Source organism: Meleagris gallopavo, chromosome 26, assembly GCF_905368555.1.
Source record: "Meleagris gallopavo chromosome 26, MGAL_WU_HG_1.1, whole genome shotgun sequence".
NCBI classification, from domain to species: Eukaryota; Metazoa; Chordata; class Aves; order Galliformes; family Phasianidae; genus Meleagris; species Meleagris gallopavo.
In genome coordinates, this window is record NC_139429.1 from 5,362,597 (window position 1) to 5,383,158 (window position 20,562).

Genomic DNA, 20,562 nt, shown 5'->3' on the forward strand with positions numbered 1-20,562 from the left:
CCCTGTGGCTGCCCACTCTTCTCTCTGGGATCCAACAGGGGCGGGTCGAGGAATCTCAGCCATTCCCAACCCCATCCCAAGCCCTCTGCGGGGGTTAATTCAAGGAGTTAATGCGGGAACCATGCACACGAGGCTAGAAAAACCATATGGCAGAGCACGGGCGAGCTGCAGCTGACGGGCGGGAGAGACGATGCAGCTCCCGAGCAGAGTAATTTGGGCAGTGAGCGGAGCCGGGAGCGCCCGGAGCCAGCCGGCACTACGGACTGCGCCGCTCGGCTGCAGTATCGCTTGCATCTTCGTCACATCGCGTCAGGCTGCTCACATCGCCGGCTGTCACATCGCATCGCCGCGCGCCCCGTCGCCTCCTGCTCGGGGTGCTGCATGGCACGGCTGCCCACCGCCGGGCACTGGGGCACGGCATGGGCACCCCGTGGTCCTCGCACCCCCCTGGGACATGGGTAGGGGTGCACCCAGAGAGGGGCAGGCAGGCTGGGTGCTGTCCACAGGGCTGGATGGGACTGGGCTCATCGCTGGCACACCTCGGGAGCCACGTGCTCACCTGACACCGAGAGCCTGGCCCCGTTGCTCTGCCGCGTCTCCCCGCTGTACTTGTGCTTGGTGATACACCTGTAGGTGGACAAGGCATCTTCCTTCTGCACGTCCGATATGTACAAACCTCCATAAGAAGTAATAAAAAACCTATTTTCTGGAGACACAAAGAGGAAAGGGAGGGGAAGGGTGAGTGTGTCCTCGCACCACGTGCTTTTCTCCTTTTTGCAACCCCTGCTCTCGGGGTTGGCATCACCAGGGCTGCAGTTTAGGTTGGCAAGGATGAGTGCTGCACATGGGTGTGCAACAGCAGCCCACATGTCCTTGGGCACTGCACTCCCCCAGAGCATCGCTCATGCTGTGGCATACATCCTGCCCGTGCACTGAGGTATGTGGGCTGTCCTTGCAGCCTGCCTGCAGCCCGTGGTCCCAATGCCAGTGCCCAGCTGCACAGTGCTGGCTGTGCAGGATGCTGCAGGGCACAGCCCTGGGCTTGCAGTGATTCTGTGGCTGCAGTTGAAGAAGGGAGCACAGGCAACGAAGCCCATCTTGGTGTGCTGCATAGCAACGCTGCAATTAAAAGTGAATCTGTCCTGCTGAGTTAATAATTAGCTTAACTTACTTAGAAGCGTGTGAAAACAAATAAGGGCTTGAGTTGATAGTGGAGCACCGGGGGAAGATTGCCGAGGCCACCGGGTGGCACAGCACAGTCCTGTGGCACTGCCTGGCTGCCTTCAGGTAAGCTCATGCACGGGGGAAAGGCACGAAAAGCAAACCACCAGAACAGCCTCTGGAGAGGATGGCAGAACTTCTCCCTGCCCCCAGAAGCAGCGCTGGAGGCTGCAGATTGACACAAATCAGTTCTGCACCCAGGAACTGGAGTGCCTGCATCACAAAAGCCAAGTGGAGGGCAGCCCTGACCCCGCTGGCACTGCCCCAAATCCCACTGTAGCTCAGCTGGACAGGTGGGTTTGACTCTAACTGAGAGTATTTGGGACTCCAGACAGAGGAAATAGAAGCCTCACTAAGATGCAAGCCAAGCTGTGGTTTAATGGAAGGCAGGAGAAAATTGAGCACCCCATGAGCCCCGCACAGGACTGGAGGGGCCGGTGCCCCACACCATCAGTTGGTGGCATGAAAAGCTTCATGCAAACCTCTGTAAAAGGGAAGGGGGAGCAGTCCTGCAAACACAGCTGAAATAACATGCAAATCAAGCATTAATTTTTCATCTCCCATCAAACCAGTAAGCAGAGAGCTTTGGCTGCACTGGAATTTGAGAAGGGGGGAGTCAGTTTCTATGGTAACAGCTGCTGCATTTTGCAAAGTGCTCCGCAGCCCCAGCTGGCCTCCCCCACAGCGCGCACTTCTGTGCATGCCTAACTGCAGCCCTGCTGCCAGGCACGCTCACAAGTGCTCTGGAAACAAAGACTTGGAGAGCAGCAGCAATGTGCGGGGACCCAGGAGCATCGGCAGCACCACAGGGACCTCGTGCCACCTTGGACACTTGGCTCCTGGAGCTCACCAGCATGCACAGATCTAGATGAAGCTTGTGAGTTGGGTAAGAGCCAGACAGAAGTTTGGCTTTAATGATGCCATGGCATTAAATGTAAGGTCTACACAACCTGACAGCACAGCCTCAATTCTTTTTTTTTGTTTTTTCTTCCCAACGAGGGACAAATAACTTGGTTGAGGAGCACTGCACTGGTTCAAGGGAAAGATGCAGGGCAATAATTGATGTAAGCAGGTCTGACGGAGACCTCACCGGAGTGACTTATGGCTCAGTTAGCCAGCGAGATTAACGTCGAAGGTCGCCGAGTAAAATCAGATCTTTCTGCCTGCCAGGAGGTGGAAAAGCTTTACAGGATGCAGAGGATTAAGTACATCCACAGCCAGGCTGGAGCTATGTGCCTCTAATAACTCTTTCAGCCAGATCTCAGCTGCTTCTGTGGCAAAGGCTTTGCAATACCCTTCTCCCCTCTCCCTGTTGTGGGGCGCCCATCACCAGAGACCTCATCAGCAGGGTACCCACCACCAAGGTACCCATTGCCGGGGTACCCACCACCCAGGTATCCATCACTAAGGTACCCATCATTGAAGAATCATCACCAGAGTACCCATCACCAAGGAACCCATAACCAGAGTACACATCACCGAGGCGCCCATCACTGGGGTACCCGTCACCAGGAAAAAGTGGTGCTCTCCTGCATGCAGAACATTAGGAGGATCTCCCCCTGTACACACACACATCCACATGCATTCCCTGTTACTGAAATCCCATCCCCATCCAGCAGCCTGTAGTGACATGAAGCTCCAGCGTCAGTCCCAAGGGCCTTCCAATTCCAAGAGAAAAATTACTGTCGATACAGGTTACCAGTTACCACTCCATCCAATATAGATTTATAAAAACAATGGGGTCAGGGCTTCAGGAGAGAGCACACTTTATAGTTCATGAGACTAATGAGATAACTTTCCCTTGGTACTCTGGGGCCAATATTTCCTTACGCAGTCTATTTTAACTGCTGGAGAATCAATAGGTGCCAGCATTTATGAATTAGCCATACTTGGAGCATATGCAACCCAAGGCATCCTGGACAAATTCAATAAATGTTTGGTGCTATTTGTGGCCACGTTTAAAGTGACAAATGCCTCCCTTGGGTGAAAGGCATGGAGAGGGAAGCCCCAAAGTACACAGCCCGTGGTTTCCCTGCGTGGGAATGAGAAGCCTCCCAAATGCCATTCACCAAAGGGAGCCAGGAGGGACTCGTGGTCCACTCCATGTTCCTCAGACCAGGGCTGGGCCATGGCACCACATGTCCCTTCATCCCAGTGCCTGACCCCGGGGTCACTGCCATAGCAAACACCTAAAGCGGAGGGCGCCCGGATTAGGCGCGAAGATTAAAGATCCATCCATCCATCCCAGAGATGGTAAATAGGAGCTGCGACTCGAGCCCAATGCAAATTTAATAAGAGCTGCACGATATCTGACAGATTTATTTACATGTTTCCCTGCACACAGGATCCCAGGGGACGTGTAAGGCAGTCGCAGGCTCCCCAGCCCTTTCAAAGGAAACACATTTCTCCTACGTAGCCAATGCAAAGCTGAGCAGCCCAGCACCCAGCACAGCGCTTCCACCTTGAAGTTCCGTGGGCATCTGTAAAATCACCGACTCCAGCTGAGTAAGTGGGTCACGCTTTGCACCAAAGGGCTCCCTGCCTTCTTTCTCCTCCTCCTCAATCCAGGAGGAACGGGGCTTTGCTGGAACGAGAATACCGTGTCCTAGAAACGTCGCTTTGGGGAGGCTGCGGCACTGCACCCCAGCTTTGCTGCATCCCAGGCACCACAGTGGGGTGGCGGCAGCTTTCAGAATGGTTCCCTCCAGAGGATGATGGAGGGGATATTGGGACGAAGGCGCAGCCCTGCAGCCAGCTCTGTGTGTGCTCACCAGTGTCCAGTGCGGTGCCAGCTGCCAGCATGTGCACAAGAGCTGGAGCTCACGGTGAGCTTTGTGCAAAAGCCCTAAAAACCCCTCCCAGACAGCTGCAGAGCATCACCAGGACCTCCCCTTGCAGACCTAAATTTAATCCCTCCCCACGCTCACTCCTGGCCAGAGCACCACAGAAGCACTGAATCACAGCAGCACGCAAGGCCACCCCAAAATCTACACCCCCCCCGCCAGGCTGAGACCCACACAGCAGGGATGGAAGTCAGGGAGTCACGGCAAGCTGCCCACCTCCCCCTCCCCTTAATCTCCTTTATAAGCATGGTTCTATCTCCTCCCATTACAGGATTAACACCCATCTCTCATTCTCCTCTTGCAACAAGATTTTATTTCTAATTACGCTGTAATAAAACTGGGCGCGCTCCCAGGGTTGCTTCCAAATGACTTGTAGACACTCGGTGAGATTGGATCCTACTCGGGCCCATTGTCAGCGCGCCTGCCTGACATTCATTAGACATGCATGAGGGAGATGTTTTAAGAATGGAATTGCATTTAAATGGGCTTTCTGAGAAGGAGAGATGAAACAAAAAAAAGAGAGGCAGAGGGAGAAAAAGAAGCTGGAGCGGCTGAGGAGCGGATGTAATTGTCACCACGCTGTCACACAGCTGCCAGGCGGCCCTGCTCTGTGTCCCAGTGGCACAGGAGGGGCCAACGGGCCAAAGGGCCAAGGGGCCAGGGTCTGGCACTAATCCCCCAATAAACCCCATCCCATGCCCTCCAGAGCTGCAGTACAGCAGCGGATAATTTTCTGCTGAATTACCTCTTAATGCGGTACAGAATTACCTGCAGGACAGCGGGCTGCAGGGGACAAATGAATAAGCATCAAAGGAAACGTCCTGGTTTTCCCCAGCCTTGTGTTTGGTTCTGACCACCGGATTTACGGCTGGGGGCAGCGGTGTGGGAACAGCCCCTGCAAACAGCTGCACAACAGAGCTGGGCTCTGCATGACGGGGCTGTGCAATGTACAGTGGAGCTCTGCACCGCACGACTGAGCTGTGCACTGCATGATGGAGCAGTGCACTGTACAACGGAGCTGTACAGTGTATGATAGAGCTCTGCTCTGTACAGTGGAGCAATGCACTAAATAACAGAGCTGTATGCTGTACAATGGAACTGTGCACTGTACAACAGAGTTGTGCACTGTATGTTGGAGCTGTGCACAGTATGATGGAGCTGTGCACTGTATGATGGAACTATGCCCTGTATGATAGAGCTCTGCACTGTACAACAGAGCTGTACACTTTATGATGGAGCACTGCACTGCATGATGGAGCACTGCACTGTGTGCCAGAGCTGCTCACTGTGTGGTGGAGCTGTACCATGGAGCTGTGCACTGGGAGATAAACTGCTTGCAGACACCCAAATTCAAGGGATCAAAAGTTGAGGAATGAATGACTCAGCTCACAGGGAAGCTGCCGGGTGAGAACCACCGTGTTGAAGCTCCCACACACCATGGCCCAGCTCTCCCTGCCCCACATTTCCTCCTCTTTCCTGGAATCTTACAGGCCAGGCAACAGTCAGCATCATTCTACTACTGGTGCCACAGGTTTGCTTTCTGTGTTTCTTTCTCTTCGGGCAACGGAGGCACAAGGAGAAGTTTGGGTTTTGTGCACAGGAAGCTTTCTAACAAAAGAGCAAAAGGCTGCAGTTTGTAGCTGCAACCACAGTCCCAGTAGGAGCTTAAGGAAATCATCACAGAAATGCTAATTTCATTTACACGAGAAAATGAAAAATGCTGCTGTCACTTTAATACGCTATGCATATCTTATTTCCAATGCACCGTTGCTTCAGACATTTTCCTTCCCCAGTTTGCTTGCTTGCAGCGTGCACCAAAACCTGGGTGCCACCCCCCAGCCTTACAGTCAGCAAACCTGGGGAAGCAGATGCTAAGAAAGATCTCTTTCTATTAACTCCCTGGGAAGCAGCACGTCCTGCAGGGCTGCGAGGAGTTATTAAATCAAAAGTAATTATTTACCAAAGGGCCACTCTCAGAACTCACTTCCACAGGAGTAAATGCAGAATTGTGCCACCGACAAACCAGGCTCACGTGGAGCAGAACGGCCCTCGCTGGGCTTCAGACACTGCTGAGCTTTTTTGGCCCGACCCCCCCAGCATCGCAGAGGACTGAGGAAGAATCCGTCTCCCCAGGTGGTCCAGAGACGCCTAATTCCAGCAGAAAATTACAGAACAGGATGAAGAGCATTACAAAATGAAGAGGAGGGGACTCGAGATTTCCATGGCTAATCCTGTTAACGAGACAATTTCTTATCAAACTCATTATGTGGCGCAGAGCGGAGGGGAGGGACGGGCTGGGAGTGGGGCAGGGGGTGGGGGGGGTGAGGGCAGCCCCGTCCCCACAGCACATGGCTTCGGCACAAACTGTATTTTCATTTCTGAAGACAGCTAAATATTACCGGAGTGACATTTAGCGCAAAACAGTGCCGTCTGCTTCAGCTCTGCAACGAGTCCTCACTCGGCAGAGAGGATGGCAGGCATTAGAAAAGAAAAGGAAAAGGAAAATAATCCACTCGTGGCAAAGAAAAATAAGATGTTTTTTAGGATTTTTTTTTTTTTTTTAACTTCCCGTTCCGATGAGCACTGTTCTATGGGAAGAGGTGAACCAAACGCTTCAGCCCCCAGGCCTGGCAATGCCATGGAGCTGACCAGATGCACGCTCCCAGCCAACACCTCTGGTTTTGCCTCCCCCCCCCAACGACTGTGGGTGTTTTTAGTGCAACTCCGTGACGGCGCTGTCATTTTCTAATTTTTTTTTTTTTTAATTTCTTTTCCGTTTGCTATTTAAAAAAATCGCGGACCTCGTCAGATTTCATGCTAATGAGAAGGGAATCTGGATCGGGAACTGTGCAGAAAATTTGCATCTCAAAGAGGAAAACAGGAAGTCACTAAGAAAGGAAAATCCACCGCCGAGGTGTCGTTTATGGCCATAATTAGGCTAATGCTGCTCCGTTCTGTCAACTCATTCTCATCAGCCTTGGGGTGACTGATGGGGGACAACGGGCTCCTTCCCAACATGACCCCAATAAGGACTGAGGGCTCCTGGAGCCTTCTGAACCAGCAGTGCCAAAGGGACCCCCAGCTGCACCATGGTGCTGCTTCCCTCTCATGCACTGAAGCTCTTCACTTAAAGAAAGGATGAAAATATGGCAACAGCCTGATGTCAGCACCGACCTCCTCAATGGGCTGGCCATGGGGTGCCCTGGAGCCGCCCCGTGCCCCCGCTGGCCCATTTGGTACAGACCCAAATGGTGCAGTTTTCCCATCAATTTCCCTCTGATTTCTTTAATTGGGTTTTGCTGCTGTTGCAGACATTCCCGTGCAAACAATGTGGAACAGCTTTAACCAAGGTGTTTGCTCATAAAGAGCCGTTGTGAGCGTGGAGAGTGACAGAAATGGGAAAGGTTTGATGAAAACAGTGGGGAAAACAACAGGTTCCTCGGCCCGTTCCAATCCATCAGCAATTCGGGTTATTAAAAATACAGGAGGAAACAAATCCTAACATTTGCAATCAAACCTGGAGAAACCTTGAAAGGACAAATACCTGCATAGGAGGGAATGTGTCCCCCCACTGAAGCCTGCAGGAGTTGTGTTGCAATTATGACAGGAGCGAGGCTGCTGGATAACGTGAGAGTTATTTTCCCCACTTACGTTGTCAAATGATCATTTTGCCCTGCAGTGAAATCTCAATAATTATAACGCCGAACCACGAAAGAACAAAGAAATAAAAAAGCAGTGAGGGTTTTTCTGTGTGTGTGTGTTGTTTTTTTTTCGAAGGATTGGGTGGGGGAGAGCTGCAATCAGAGGGCTGAGAGTGCAATTTTTCCCTAATTATCTCCTTTAGGGCCGTGCATCAGCAGTGAGATCCCCATCGGCTGCAGGGAGCACTGCGCGCCAATGGGGTTTCGCATGGGCTCTGGTGGGATGTCCTGCAGTCTGGCTGCACCCCTTTGCACAACAGTCACTCTTGCAAGGGGAAAAGCAACGGGAAAGAAAAGAGAATGGGAACAGAAAAGGGGAAGCGGGGCGAGGGGGGGATAAACGGGAGGAAGAAAAACAAGACAACAGAACGCTTGCTCCACAGCCCTCGGCTAAATTACAAACCGGTTTACTGAGGTGGAAAGCTGCAGTGAGCTGAGGAGGAATATGTGGAAACCATCTGCAGATTTAAAAATAATCTATTTTACGATCACCCTCGAACATATTCTTTTGCGGAAACCAAATAGGATTTGTTGTTGTTGTTTTGTATAAACTGTTAGGGGAAAATTACTAGAAACATGCAGGGGGTTTTGCCTTCTTGAGTACTGAGAGTCTAAATATGCCCTTCCTTATGTTTAGAATAGTAACAGTCATCTTAAAATTAACTTGGTCTGCATCAGAGCCTCCAACAGTAGCAATTCTGAGCCTGCAGAAAGCAGGACAGACCTGCGCTGGGTATCTCCGCTTCGTGCTGACAGATGTCTTCCTACATACAGTAAATATAGGTCGTCTTTTCCTACCCGGAGAACTGTGTATCTTAATTAACCAGGCCACTAGCAGCATATGTAATGATTTTTTTGCAGCTTGCTCAGTAAACCTTGCCTTGCTGAGATGCAGAAGCACGAAACATGCGTGAGAGCCACCCCCTGTCCTCACCCCCAGCCCATGCACACACTGTAGTGTGGCTTCAGCTTTTGTTTTTCGCTAGGAAATCCACCACCAACACAAAGCAGGGGCCCCAGTGCTCAGCTTCATCTCGAGAGCCTTATGTCCCATGGGATGAGCAGTGCCACCGCTTTGTCATCATGCCAGCAGCAGGGGGGGCTTACAGTATCCGTAGCAGGAGGAGAGGGATGTGGGATGCAGCAAGACGGGGGGACATGGAACCAGAAAGCCCCACGCTTGGGATGCTCTGCCTGCATGCCAAGCGGAGCAAGAAGTTCCCTGGGACTTGCATGAGGAAGCACAGAGGCCAGGAGGCTCCTGCTAAAAAATGGAACAGCACAGGAGTACTGCACACTGTGCCAGGCTGCGCTGAGTCCTGCTGATCCAAGAGCACGCTTTGATTTGATGAGGAAAGCCAGCAGCCCTGCACACGGAGCTCCCACTGCCAAAACCAGGATTGGAGCAGGGCGGTCCCATGCTGCCCTGTGCTGCTGCTGTCCCATATCGGGCACATGCACAGCCCCTCCATCCCTCCCCGCTGCTCACCGGGGGAAAAGCCAAGTGAAGTCAGCTCGAACAAAGGGCAGAACTTCTTCCCCGCTCATTAGCACTGGAAAAGCGGCAGCAAAAAAAAAATCCCCAGGACATAACCTTCTCTTTGACTGTGAAGTCTGAATGGCTCAGAGAGAGCGGTTACATTTATTCTTTGCATTTCCCCTTGCACAAAGAGTTGGAGCGCATGTTTTTCAGTAAGAAAAAGGAGGTGCCCCAAAGCTGGGAGCATCGCTTCCCCATGCGGGGACCCAGCAATGGCAGCAGGGGGAGAGGAGCTGCTACGCCATCAGCTGCGCCTTATCAATAATTATTAAGACAAGGCGGATGTATGTCGACCTACTTAGAGGTCTGTGAGAGAGAACGGCGACAGAGCCCTGTTAAATCCTTGCAGCTTGTCCACCCAACAAACAGCGCCGGGGTGCACCCTGCAGAACAGATGCACGGCTCTGGTCCCTGGGCCATCAATCACTGCAACACCAAGTACATCCCAGCATCCCCCTGTGTCAGGGACATGAGCAGGACATCTCTCTTCTGTCCTTTTTGTAGCTGCTTATGGACTTGGAAGCCAAAGTTAGGCAAATCCAACCATGAAACGATTTGCAATTTCCTAGCAACAAGCAGTGAAACGCTGGGGCAGCTCAGCAGCAGGGCAGGGGGACTCCACATGGAGTCCTTAAATGAGATGAGTGTGCCATGCACTGTGCTGGCACTATGGGTGCTGAGGGCAGGAATCCACTCACATTTTATCTATACAAACACAACTGTGTTCACATGCACCCACTAATTACTCAACCTGCTCCTCTGTCAGGGGAATAATGAGGGAAAAAATAACCAGAAATTTGGTCAAAACCCACCAATGCACTCCTGCAGCATTCCAGCATATCTGCTTGCTGCAGGTTTGGGGCACGGCTGCTCGGCTCTGGGCACAGCACAGAGGTGTGGGCAGCACTTCCAGAGCCATAGAATCATTAAGGATGGAAAAGATCTCCAGGATCATCTAGTCCAGCTGTTCACCTACCACCAATTCTGCCCACTAACCATATCCCTAAGTACCACAACTACACATTCATTGAGCACCTGCAGGGATGTTAACCCCACCACCTCTCTGGGCAGTCTGTGCCAATTCCCAACCACTCTATTGGAGCTTTTCCTAATATCCAACTTGAACCTCCCCAGAAAGCAAGCACAACTGAAGCACCCACCCAAGTGGATGCATCAGGAGGAAGGGGATCTGGGAAGGCCACCTTCCCATTTCCCAACTTCGCCACTCCTCTTAGGAACCAGGCTTCCATGCTAAAGGACACAACGCTGCCAAGGGGAGCTCTGCTGTCCCTTTACCCTTAGCTTCACTAGAATCAGTGTCAGTGCCTGGCAGAGGGGAATGGGAGCACAGCCCCCCCTGCACACAATGCAATCATGTGCAGGGGAGGTGAGGAGGGAAACAAAAGCCAGCAATAAATCACCACCCCGCTGCTACCCAAGGAGATATAATTAAGTTTATGCCTAGAGTGGCTCCGCTGACGGTAGTCCTGGAATGAGATAAACAGAACGCACGAGGTTAGGCTGTAATGATACAGGAGTGGATTGGCAGGTGATACGTTTGCTTAGCAGTGGTGCTCAATTAGTCAGCTGCAATTTTCACATGCGAGCTGCAGGGCAGAGAGCCACTGGGTCTCTGTTTCCTTCCTGGGCAGGAGTCACCCCCTGGTGCTGGCTGCTGCTTGCGACCCACTTCCCCCTGAGTCCAGGCTTAGCTTTAAGCACATGAAATGTCCACTGATCTCAAAGGATTATTTCTGGGCTTAGCTGATGTGCAGGTCGTCCTGCAGGCCTTGGGTGGATGCTCGGCATCTCTGTGTTTTAGGAGAAAATTTCCCAACGCTTCCTAAATATTCTCCTCCATTCCCATACAAAAAAAGGAAAAAACCAAACCACCAACAAACCACAAATCCAAATCCAAGCCACTAGAAGCTCTGACAAATGCGCCACAAATACCACATTTGGGGATTCTGCACCCCAAAAGTAGCTCCAGCCATGGGAAAGGTGAGGCTGTGCTGCAGGGAGGAGGGGGGACCCTGCAGACCCTGCAGCCTTTTGGTGCACATTGGGCACTGTGCTCAGTGCCTGGCCCTGCTGCCCTGCGGCCACGCTGTGCCGAGTGCCCAGCTGCCATCTGGGCACATCACTGCATTTGTTCCATGCGTGTATGAGAGAGGGGGTGGGGGAAGGCTGGGGAAAAGCAGGCTGCAAAATGAATTCAGCATCAATTATTCTAAAATATGCGTGTTAATACGGGAAGGGCTCCGTGGCTGCATTCATCTCCACTTCTGTTAATTTCCAGCATCAAAATGTGACCTGGGAAGATGACAGCATCTCACATCTCGGTTACACAAACACGAGCCTGGAAAAGGGGGTATATTAAACCAGGAGACAATGCTGCATATTAAAATACCACAGATGGAGCTTTCCACAGACCTCACAGTCTGCCTCGGAGATTATTGCTGGGCCATATTGTATTAAAAATGGGGGGTGGGTGTGTTATTTATTTAATTTTTAAACAAATTCCATCTCCTAGTCACGCCGGATGGATGAAGTGAGCTCTTGAGCCCCAGACAGCTTTTCCAGAAAGCCCACATGAAAAATGCATTTTCATTAATACAAACTGTTTGCAGTAGGTAAATTAATTCTGGAAATGGTTTTCATACGTGGCAAATTATACGTTTGGTGGAAACGCCAGACGACACTCTACAGTCACAACAAAAGCCCCGCATCTCCTTTAATGAATCAGGATTGCCAGGTAAGAGGAGCTCGCTCCAACCATTCCACAAACAAACAAGTAAATGGTGGAACAGAAATGGCAGGCACCGGCCGCGTTGGGCACCCATGGGCACCGTAAGCATCAACTCCATTGGGACAGGAGGGCAAACTCACTGGCAACACGAGGCTGGAGCTGAGTAGGGCTTGGATGGGAAAGGAGATCCCTCCCCCCAAGTTCCTACCTCCCCCTCCAATCTGACTGTGTCTCCTCTAACAGCCCCGTGTATACGAGCGCCTGCTCATGGCAAGGGAAGCGATCTATAATTGATGAAATCACGACGTGCTCCAGCCACAGCCTCATCCCCTGTTGGAAGACATCTGTTCTGCACGTAGCCCCGCTCAGGTGCTGTCACACCGCATTTACCGCAGTGGAGCAGCGCTAATATCGGCACAGCCGCAGTGCCGCGCAGCTCGGGCTGTGGGGACATTCCTGTGTTCTTCACCCAACTATTGACTTAGTCCTTCCAACCCCTCCAGCTGCCCGCCCGCAGCAGCACAGCCCAGGGATGCGTTTGAGCAGCACCACAGAGAGTGGCTGCCTTCGCCCAGGCACCGCAGAAACGAGGGTCCAACAGCTCCATGGATGGCACCGGGAGAGCGCGCATCACATGGCACTTGGGGAGGCACGGGAGGAGGGAGCAGCATTTCCTAGCAGCCTGTCGCATCGGGAAACAAAGACTGAATGAGGATCTTTTAGTCACTTCCTTATTACATATTCCGGGTACATGACAAAAGAAGAAATGCATCTCAGGTCACCTCCTGTCACCGTGACAAAGGCCCGTGATGAGTTATGTATTCAAAATATTTGCACTAATTATCGGCACAGCTCCCCTTTGAAGGTGCGGGGAGGGAGGTGGTGCTCGCCCTGGGGAATCAGCTCGGAGCCTGCACGGGTTTCGCTGCACTACAGATAAATATACTCGTACGCCTGCATATTTTTACCAACGTGCCTGCATGTGTATCCATGGAGAAAAGCCTATAAATGCGTAACGCACGTCGTGTGGAGCTGAGCGGAGCGGCACAGAGGGGACATTTCCCACCAGGGCAGGGGTCAGCGATGGCTGAGGATTGGTGGCATCACTGGGGTTCCAATGGTGGAAGCAGCACCCTGAACCCTGCAGTGACAGCACTGGCGCTTGGCCAAGAGAGAAACAGCACCCAGGGACAAGTGGAAAGCACTGAATGTAAATGTAGGCTGACCTTTAATCAGGCACAAGGAAAAACAAATAAAGCAAAACAAAACAAAGCAAAAACAAGTCACAGCCCTGGGCACCTTCTCTTTTGCCAGGCCCGGCAGGAATCCTGCTGTCCCAGGTCAGTGATGCTGGGACAAGGATCCCACTGCTACCCCAGCCCTGATGCCTTGTCACCAGCCCTGATGGCACCATGGGGGCTGCCGCACTCCTCCAAGGGTTCTCTGCAGGGAAGCAATGCCATCCTCCTCCTCCTCCTCTTCCCGGCCACAGATGCAATGGGAGGAGCAGAGCAACGTGGCATCTCCGAGATGCCAGTCCTGCCCAGGTGCCACAGCAGAGTGGCAGTCTATCTGTGCTCTCCCCCTGCTCTGTCGCTGGCCGATGCCTGCATTGCCCTCCCGAGGCACCGAGCCGAAGCAGGGCACGCGCTGCCGAGCATCCCCTTCCCCTCAGCGAGCATTTAATCTGACTGGACAGGAGCAAAATCATGTAGATATAAATGGGGCAAGGAGAAAATAGCATGCTTCAGGTTCCTGGGGAAAGCATATGGGAACAAGGGACTTATTAATAAATTCTTCTTTGTTCTGGATTGTCTGTGATAAATAGCCGCACTCAGCATCAATAACGGCAAACATCCTTGGGAAAGAGAGACATGCAGAAACCCATCACACCGCTGAAAGCAGAGAATGGATTCAATTTCAGGTTTGAAGGCAAATTTCACAGTCCTAAACAAAATTATCGGAGGGGGCTGCTGTGGCCACAGCCGCAATAAATGTAAGGTTATAGCTGCTGAGCCAGGAGAACGTCTCCCAAGAGCTGTAATACCTTAAGCTGAAGGACAAGAAAGAATAGCCCCGCTCAGGGCGATGCCTTTGGAAAAATAACGTTTACGCTTCCAAATAAAAAATGTTTTTATTAAGAGAACACAACACTTCTGGAATTTTATGGCACCAGAGATTATTCAAACTCCCACCTCTCCGCTGGCATCCAAAAGTAAATTTCCATGAGATTTAAACACTGCCGACGCCTCGATAATCTGGGGGGTAGGAGGGAAAAGAGAGCAGCGGCAAGAGACTTCCCTAATGGCGAAGACATGAGAAACGCTGCTTTATTTTTTGATGATTGCATTAGATTTGTTATCGCGGAGATGAGAAACGAGCAGCTCCCGGCTCCCTGCCTGGGGACAGAGCACAGCAGCTCCTTTTCCTAGCACTGGAAGCTCAGCACCGCTGCAATCACTCCCTGTGGGTGCCTGGGGCAGCCCACAGACCTTTGCCATGGAGGCCAGAGTGTCTTGCTGGAGTTTAACCTGCCCAAAGGGCGCCAAGCTCAAGAAAACAATTTGCACAGCAGCCCAGTGACTGGGCATCCCCTTTTCTTCCTTGTTAATCCTCTGCACTGTAACCACTTTTTCTCATGCTCCAACTTGGAGCACCATGAGCCTGAAAGGATAAAGTGCATTAAGAGTTTTAATGCTGAGGAAGATGTCAGCCTGACACTTTAATAACACTAATGCTGTGGAATTTGCAGAATTATCACTGTAATGCGTTCTCACAACAGCAGCGTGCTTAGCACAAGCTCTGCACCACGCTGAGCACCACAACCTTCCTGACGCTCAGGGAAGGAGCTCAGCCCCTGCACAGCACCACAGGCAGAACCACACACAGAGACCCAGGGACGTCCTCCTCCTCCTGGTTTGCAGTTCAGCATCTTGCAGAATCATTCCCAAGGCGCTGCTCACCCACCCCACAGCTCAGCTTAATATCGCTCAGATCGCTTGGTCCTTTGCTTGTGTCGAGCTGAAATCCATCCCAAGGGCATGTCAGACAGTCAGGACAGGGCACAAACTGCTCTTGGGGTCTTTGCTCCCAGATTGAGATCCTGCTTCCATCCCCAGCCCTGCTTTCCCAGATCCTGTGCATCTTCTGCCCACCCCCTTCTCTGAAAGAAACAAAGCCCTAAAGGCACTAAGAGCTTCAATCAAATCCAATGCAAAAAAATGTAGATTTGCTCCAAAATTATACGCCCACAAATCTATAAAAAATACAGCCAAAATCCCGTGAAAGCCAAGGCTTTTTGGAAAGTTAAGAGAGTGACGGAAGGGAAGAAATTGCTTCCTTTCCTGCCTTTGAAACACAGTGTTTGTAAGGCTGATGGCAACAGGCACTGCTTTGGCTCCCAAACCCCAATCCTGCGCATGGAACCCATACACTGGGACTGGGGTTAACAAGCATCAATCCAGAAGCAAAATTAAGCTGATTTTTAACCTCTTCCCAAGTTTCACATGCAAAGTCAAACACAGAAGTAAATAAGTGGCAGGAAACCCAAGGAGTAAATGAGAGCGTTACATCTCGTGTCTAATGAGTGACACCAGGTAACGCTGGCAAATTGCTCACCTAGAGACAGCAGCACTGAATTGCTGATGGATGAACAAGCTCTTTTTTTTCCCCCTCATCAGCACACATCACAGGCAATGATGGAGCATGTTTCTCTGATGGCGCTGGAGATTGGCACAATCATTTTCTAAATCCGGTCCCGCTAGTAATATTTGGGTGATAAAAAACAAAACAACAAGCAAGAACAAGCTGCACTAAGTCAAATCCTCGGATGCTGTAAGCTGGGAAAACTCCCCGGGGTCTGCTGAAAGCATCTACATGCCTCACCCCTGGCTTCTTGGAAACGTGATCCCACTAAAATGCATGCAAGGTGGGGAGAGCGCGCACTCAATGCGATGCTAATGGGCAATAATAGAAGGGAGACACTTGGATAACGAGTCAGTGGGGGATCCTTAGCATTACGTCAGGAGTATCTCCCCACTGCCCAAAACGCGGGGCCAGGGCTGCAGTGCCCAGCTCAGCGCCCGCCATCACGTGGGGAAGCCTCACGGCTGGGCTGCGATGCGGAAAGGGATTTACAGATGTAAAGCCACATCTCGATAACGCTTGGAACAAATCCCTGACATTCTTCACACAGCTCTGCACTAACAGGTTCGGCTCTATCAGAGTGGAAACGCAGCTCCCCGCTATCTCCACGCTTCCACTGCCGTTAACTATTTGGGGACCCCTCCGCTCTGCAGTGAGGTGCACGGTCCTCTGAGGCAGGGCTCTCCCCGTTACAATTACGCTCTGGTCAGGACTAGCCATTTGCATGCAGTTCATTTGTGATGCAGAAAAGCTTGAACCTGTCATTATCGCTTGGCATCAGTACAGCTCTGTGAAAAGACACAGCTCAGAACATGCGCACAGCGCTGCACCCTATTTTCTTTAATCTAGGCTGAAATGACAATGAGGGAAAGCAGGAGGGAGGGAGGGAAGAAGGGGGAAATTGAGAAAGCATCTTTTCCATAAATAAGAGTTCGATCTTCCAATGAGCACAAGCACAAGAATTCTGCTCGGTGCCCAAAGGGTTGCGCATGGGCGACCAGGGGAGAGGGTGACAATGAGGGGTTGCATAGGGCTTATGGGCAATGAGTGCAAATGAAACCAGGATGGCTCACCAAAACTGTGCCCTGGAAAGGACTCTGCAGGCAGTGATCTGCACCAACCTTGGCCAGGTAGGAAGTGCCCCCACATATCTCACAGGTTTGGGAAGATGGGGGAAGCCAGAGGAGCAGGAGGAAGGCAACAGCCCAATGAGAGCCACACTGCCCACCCAGCACCCAGCATCCCTGAGTGGGCAGATGTGGGCTCACCCCAACAGTCAGAGGTCAGCTTAAGCCCAGCCTGCAGCAAGAGCTCAAACAGCTCTGTCCAAATGTGTGCCATCATCTCACTCCACAGCATCTCCCAGCACATCAGCATCAAATCGCCTTGTGCTGATAATGTGACTCCTGTGACCATGTCCAGGCCATGGGTGGAAGAGGAGTGCCCCAAGCAGCTGGAAGCCCTTCAGCCATGCCGAGCAGGGTGCAGGGGCACAGCCTGGGGACAGGGCAGGTGGTCCGGCGCTCAGGTGAGTTCGGAGCAGGATGTGCTGCCAGCAGGGAGCCCAACTCCCTCGTTACCTTTCAAATGAGCAGAGCTACACATGAATATTAAACACCACCTCGTTCCAATCCCAGGGAAAAAAAAAAGAAAAAAAAGAAAAAAAAAAGAACAGTCTTTGAGAATCCCTCATTAAGATGCACTGGGCGAGTTGCACTGGGAGCCCGAGAGCCAATTAAGCGGGACTGTAACAATCCTAAAATGAAGCTGCATGCGCAGATCAGATCAGAAATGTTTGCAGAGCTGTAGCAGGAGCGTTCCCTGCAGTGCCATGCTGCTGCCCTGCCCCTTCCCTGCACCCATCCATCCTAGCAGGGCTGCAGCAGGGAGCTGACGTCAGCATGGATGGGACCCCAGCACTGAACACCCCTTTCGGCCCCTCTCCTCCTGCTCCAACACCACGGAGAGGTGAAGGGAATGGCTGTCTGCTGTGAGGAGAAGCAGCAAAGTTTATTTGCTGACTTTCAAACACCATTATTTCCAGGCCGGATCGCAGGTAATACAATCAGACAAGCCCGACATTTCCCATGACTTTGGAAGGACTCTATTTTCATTCTGCGGCTCAGCCTCATCCCACAGCTCTCCGATCCACCCCCTCCCCGCCAACACGCGCAGCCCCACTCCCAGATCAATTTCTATATTTCAGATACAAAGGTTGTTTTGCTTGAAAAATGAAGCTGCCCTTCACCGAGGTAATGAAGAGATCAATACTAGTTACAGCAAGTTTCCTAGTCACATCAGGGAGCCAGATGCACTTCCCACATCGTGGTGCACCAGCGTGGCCAACCCTGGGTACAGGTTGACACCAACGGACCTCAGGCAGCAGCAGCACGTGCTCCTCTCCCCCTTCCAGTGATGGGAAACGGGAGAGAAAATTGTGGATATAATTTATAATGCCTCATTAATTTGACAAATGCCGCTTCATGCGTGCTCTCTGTCACTGTCCCAGAAGCCACTCCATCATCAGCTCCTTCAGATGGAAAATCCACCTGCAGAGCCCTGCTGGTGCATGACGGGTCCATCGCCACCCACCCTCCGGGTGCTGCTGCCCAGGGGTGCCTGTGCACAAAGCCCCCGCACCACTCCAGCTGCAGGGAGTGCTTCCAGAGGGATGCGAGGAGAGGTGGAGGAGGCAGACATCACAGTGGTTTTCAAGGAAAGCACCTGACCAGTTCTGATAGCTCCTTACCAGGGCTTTTGCATCAAATCAGTCCTGCAGGAAATACTCCTTCACCAAAATAAAGCTTTTGTGGAAATTCTTCATTTTGGTCACGAACCGAATTCAATTTTGCCTTCATTTGAGAGAAATTTTCCCTTGTCCCCATCTCTCCTCCTTCCCACAAACCATTCATTTCTGCACTGAAAAAGCAGTGAGAAGGAAAGGGGAAGCAGCACGTGGTGACGTGTTCCTGCGGTGCTTCGGCAGGAGCAGGGAACAAGAAGCAGAGCATAGAATTAAAAATGTGTGCTGCTGCCTGGTTACCGACAGAACCATTTGGGATGAGGCTGTATCCTCCAGGAGAGTGGCGCTGGATGAGCAAGTGGGGTCCCAGCATCATGGAGGGACACCTCCCTCCACCCGGGGCAGATGCACATCCCACAGGCAGAGATGTATGGGCGTGCAGCAGTGTTAGGACAGCTCTCCTTGCTGTGTGTTAAATAACTCTTGCAGGGCACGAGCAGAATGGCAGTGCAGAGCAACCAGGGGACATAAATCCCAAGCTGTAAATTCCAGCTGTCGGAGGAGCAGTCTGTTGCATCGGTTCCTGCTCAGGTCCTGCCCCATCCTCAGCACTGGTGAGGCAGTGCTGTGCTCGGCGTTGGGCCCCTCACTCCAACGCAGACGTGGAGGCCCTGGAGGTGTGCAGGGAAGGGAACGGAGCTGTGAGGGGTCTGGAGCACAACGGGGTGTGATGGGGAGCGGCTGAGGAGCTGGGATTGTTCAGCGTGGAGAAGAGGAGCTCAGGGGAAACCTCGCTGCTCTCTGAAAGAATGTTGTGGTGAGGTGGGGGTTGGCTTCTTCTCCTGTGTTACTAGAGATAGGACGAGAGGGAATGGCTTCAAGTTGCGCCAGAGGAGGTTCAGGTTGGACGTTAGTCAAAATTTCTTCTCCAAAACAGTGGTCAGGCATTGGAATGGGCTGTGCAGGGAGGTGTTCAAGAAACGTTTAGATGTAGTACTGAGGGACATGGTTTAGTGAGGGAATATTGGAGGGAAGGTGGATGGTTGGACTGGATGATCTTGGAGATCTTTTCCAACCTTGGTGAGTCTATGATTCTATGTCCACCTCCCAGCCCCAGTCCTTCCCCCCTGAGATTTCCAGTCATCTGTGTCCCACTCTGGGAGCTCCCCAACATCGCCACATACCTGACAGTGCAGTTCCAGCACAAACCAAGGCCCCCACCACAACCCATGGCAAAACACAGGGGAACGCTTCCCAAATCACAGCCCCAACCAGGGCTCTGGGACCTGACCAGCATGGCTTGGGCAGAAAACACATCTCTAGAGAGTGCTAAGAAGAGGAGAGAAGAGAAACTGAATGAAGATATCCCTGAACCACCTTGTTGCACTTCAACTCTGCCTGCTTCAGCTGTTATTTCCTGCAAATATATTGCACCGTGGGATGCCTGCGATATTTTATAAAGTTAATAACTTTTTTTTAATTGGATGAGTTTATAGAATCGTGTGAGCAATTAACAATAATTACGTTTAAGACACTTAAATTCCAGGATGCACCACAAACATTGGAATATTAAGCTATAAAAACCCTCGATTGTACATTCAAATTACATTAAGGGTCTGTTGGAAGGAATACACTCTCAGTTTCAAGAGCACAGCTCTGCCTGCTTGCACAATGAGCTTCCATCAGCCATGTCAGCAGCACCCATTCCCCAGAACAGTTCGGTGCTTGGGCACTGCACAGACAGGGCAGCACCCACTCCTCCAAACTTCTGTCACTGGGAGCATCCCTTAACCCAACACAAACCACGGGCAGAAAGAGAACTCTTCATGGGAAGAGAACTGGGCCAGAGCTTATTTCACTTTAATCACCAGGTGCCAACCTAAATTATTGATGTAGGTTCTCAGTGACAGGTATGGCATTTTATCAGCGCATGTTTAATAATGCAGGAGTCATGATACCTCGTGCTAAAATGTCAGGCAATTCTCAGGTTACCCCCGCCACGCTGACACCTCCTCCCTGTCCTGCCCCAGGCCGTGGTGCCCAGCTGCTTGTGCAGCCCCATGAGAGCAAGACTCAACGCAGCAGCACTCGGGTTGACCACTGTTTGCTGTACCTCTGAG

At 51.7% G+C, this 20,562-nt stretch overlaps 1 protein-coding gene across 1 annotated transcript in view; it reads right to left on the reverse strand.

The window, feature by feature from the left end:
- The window catches only part of DSCAML1 (DS cell adhesion molecule like 1), a 79,454-nt gene that overhangs the window by 25,698 nt on the left and 33,194 nt on the right, over window positions 1–20,562 (reverse strand). Inside the window, 1 exon segment of the mRNA XM_010723738.4 lies at window positions 560–706. Coding sequence (XP_010722040.2) covers window positions 560–706 — 147 coding nt within the window.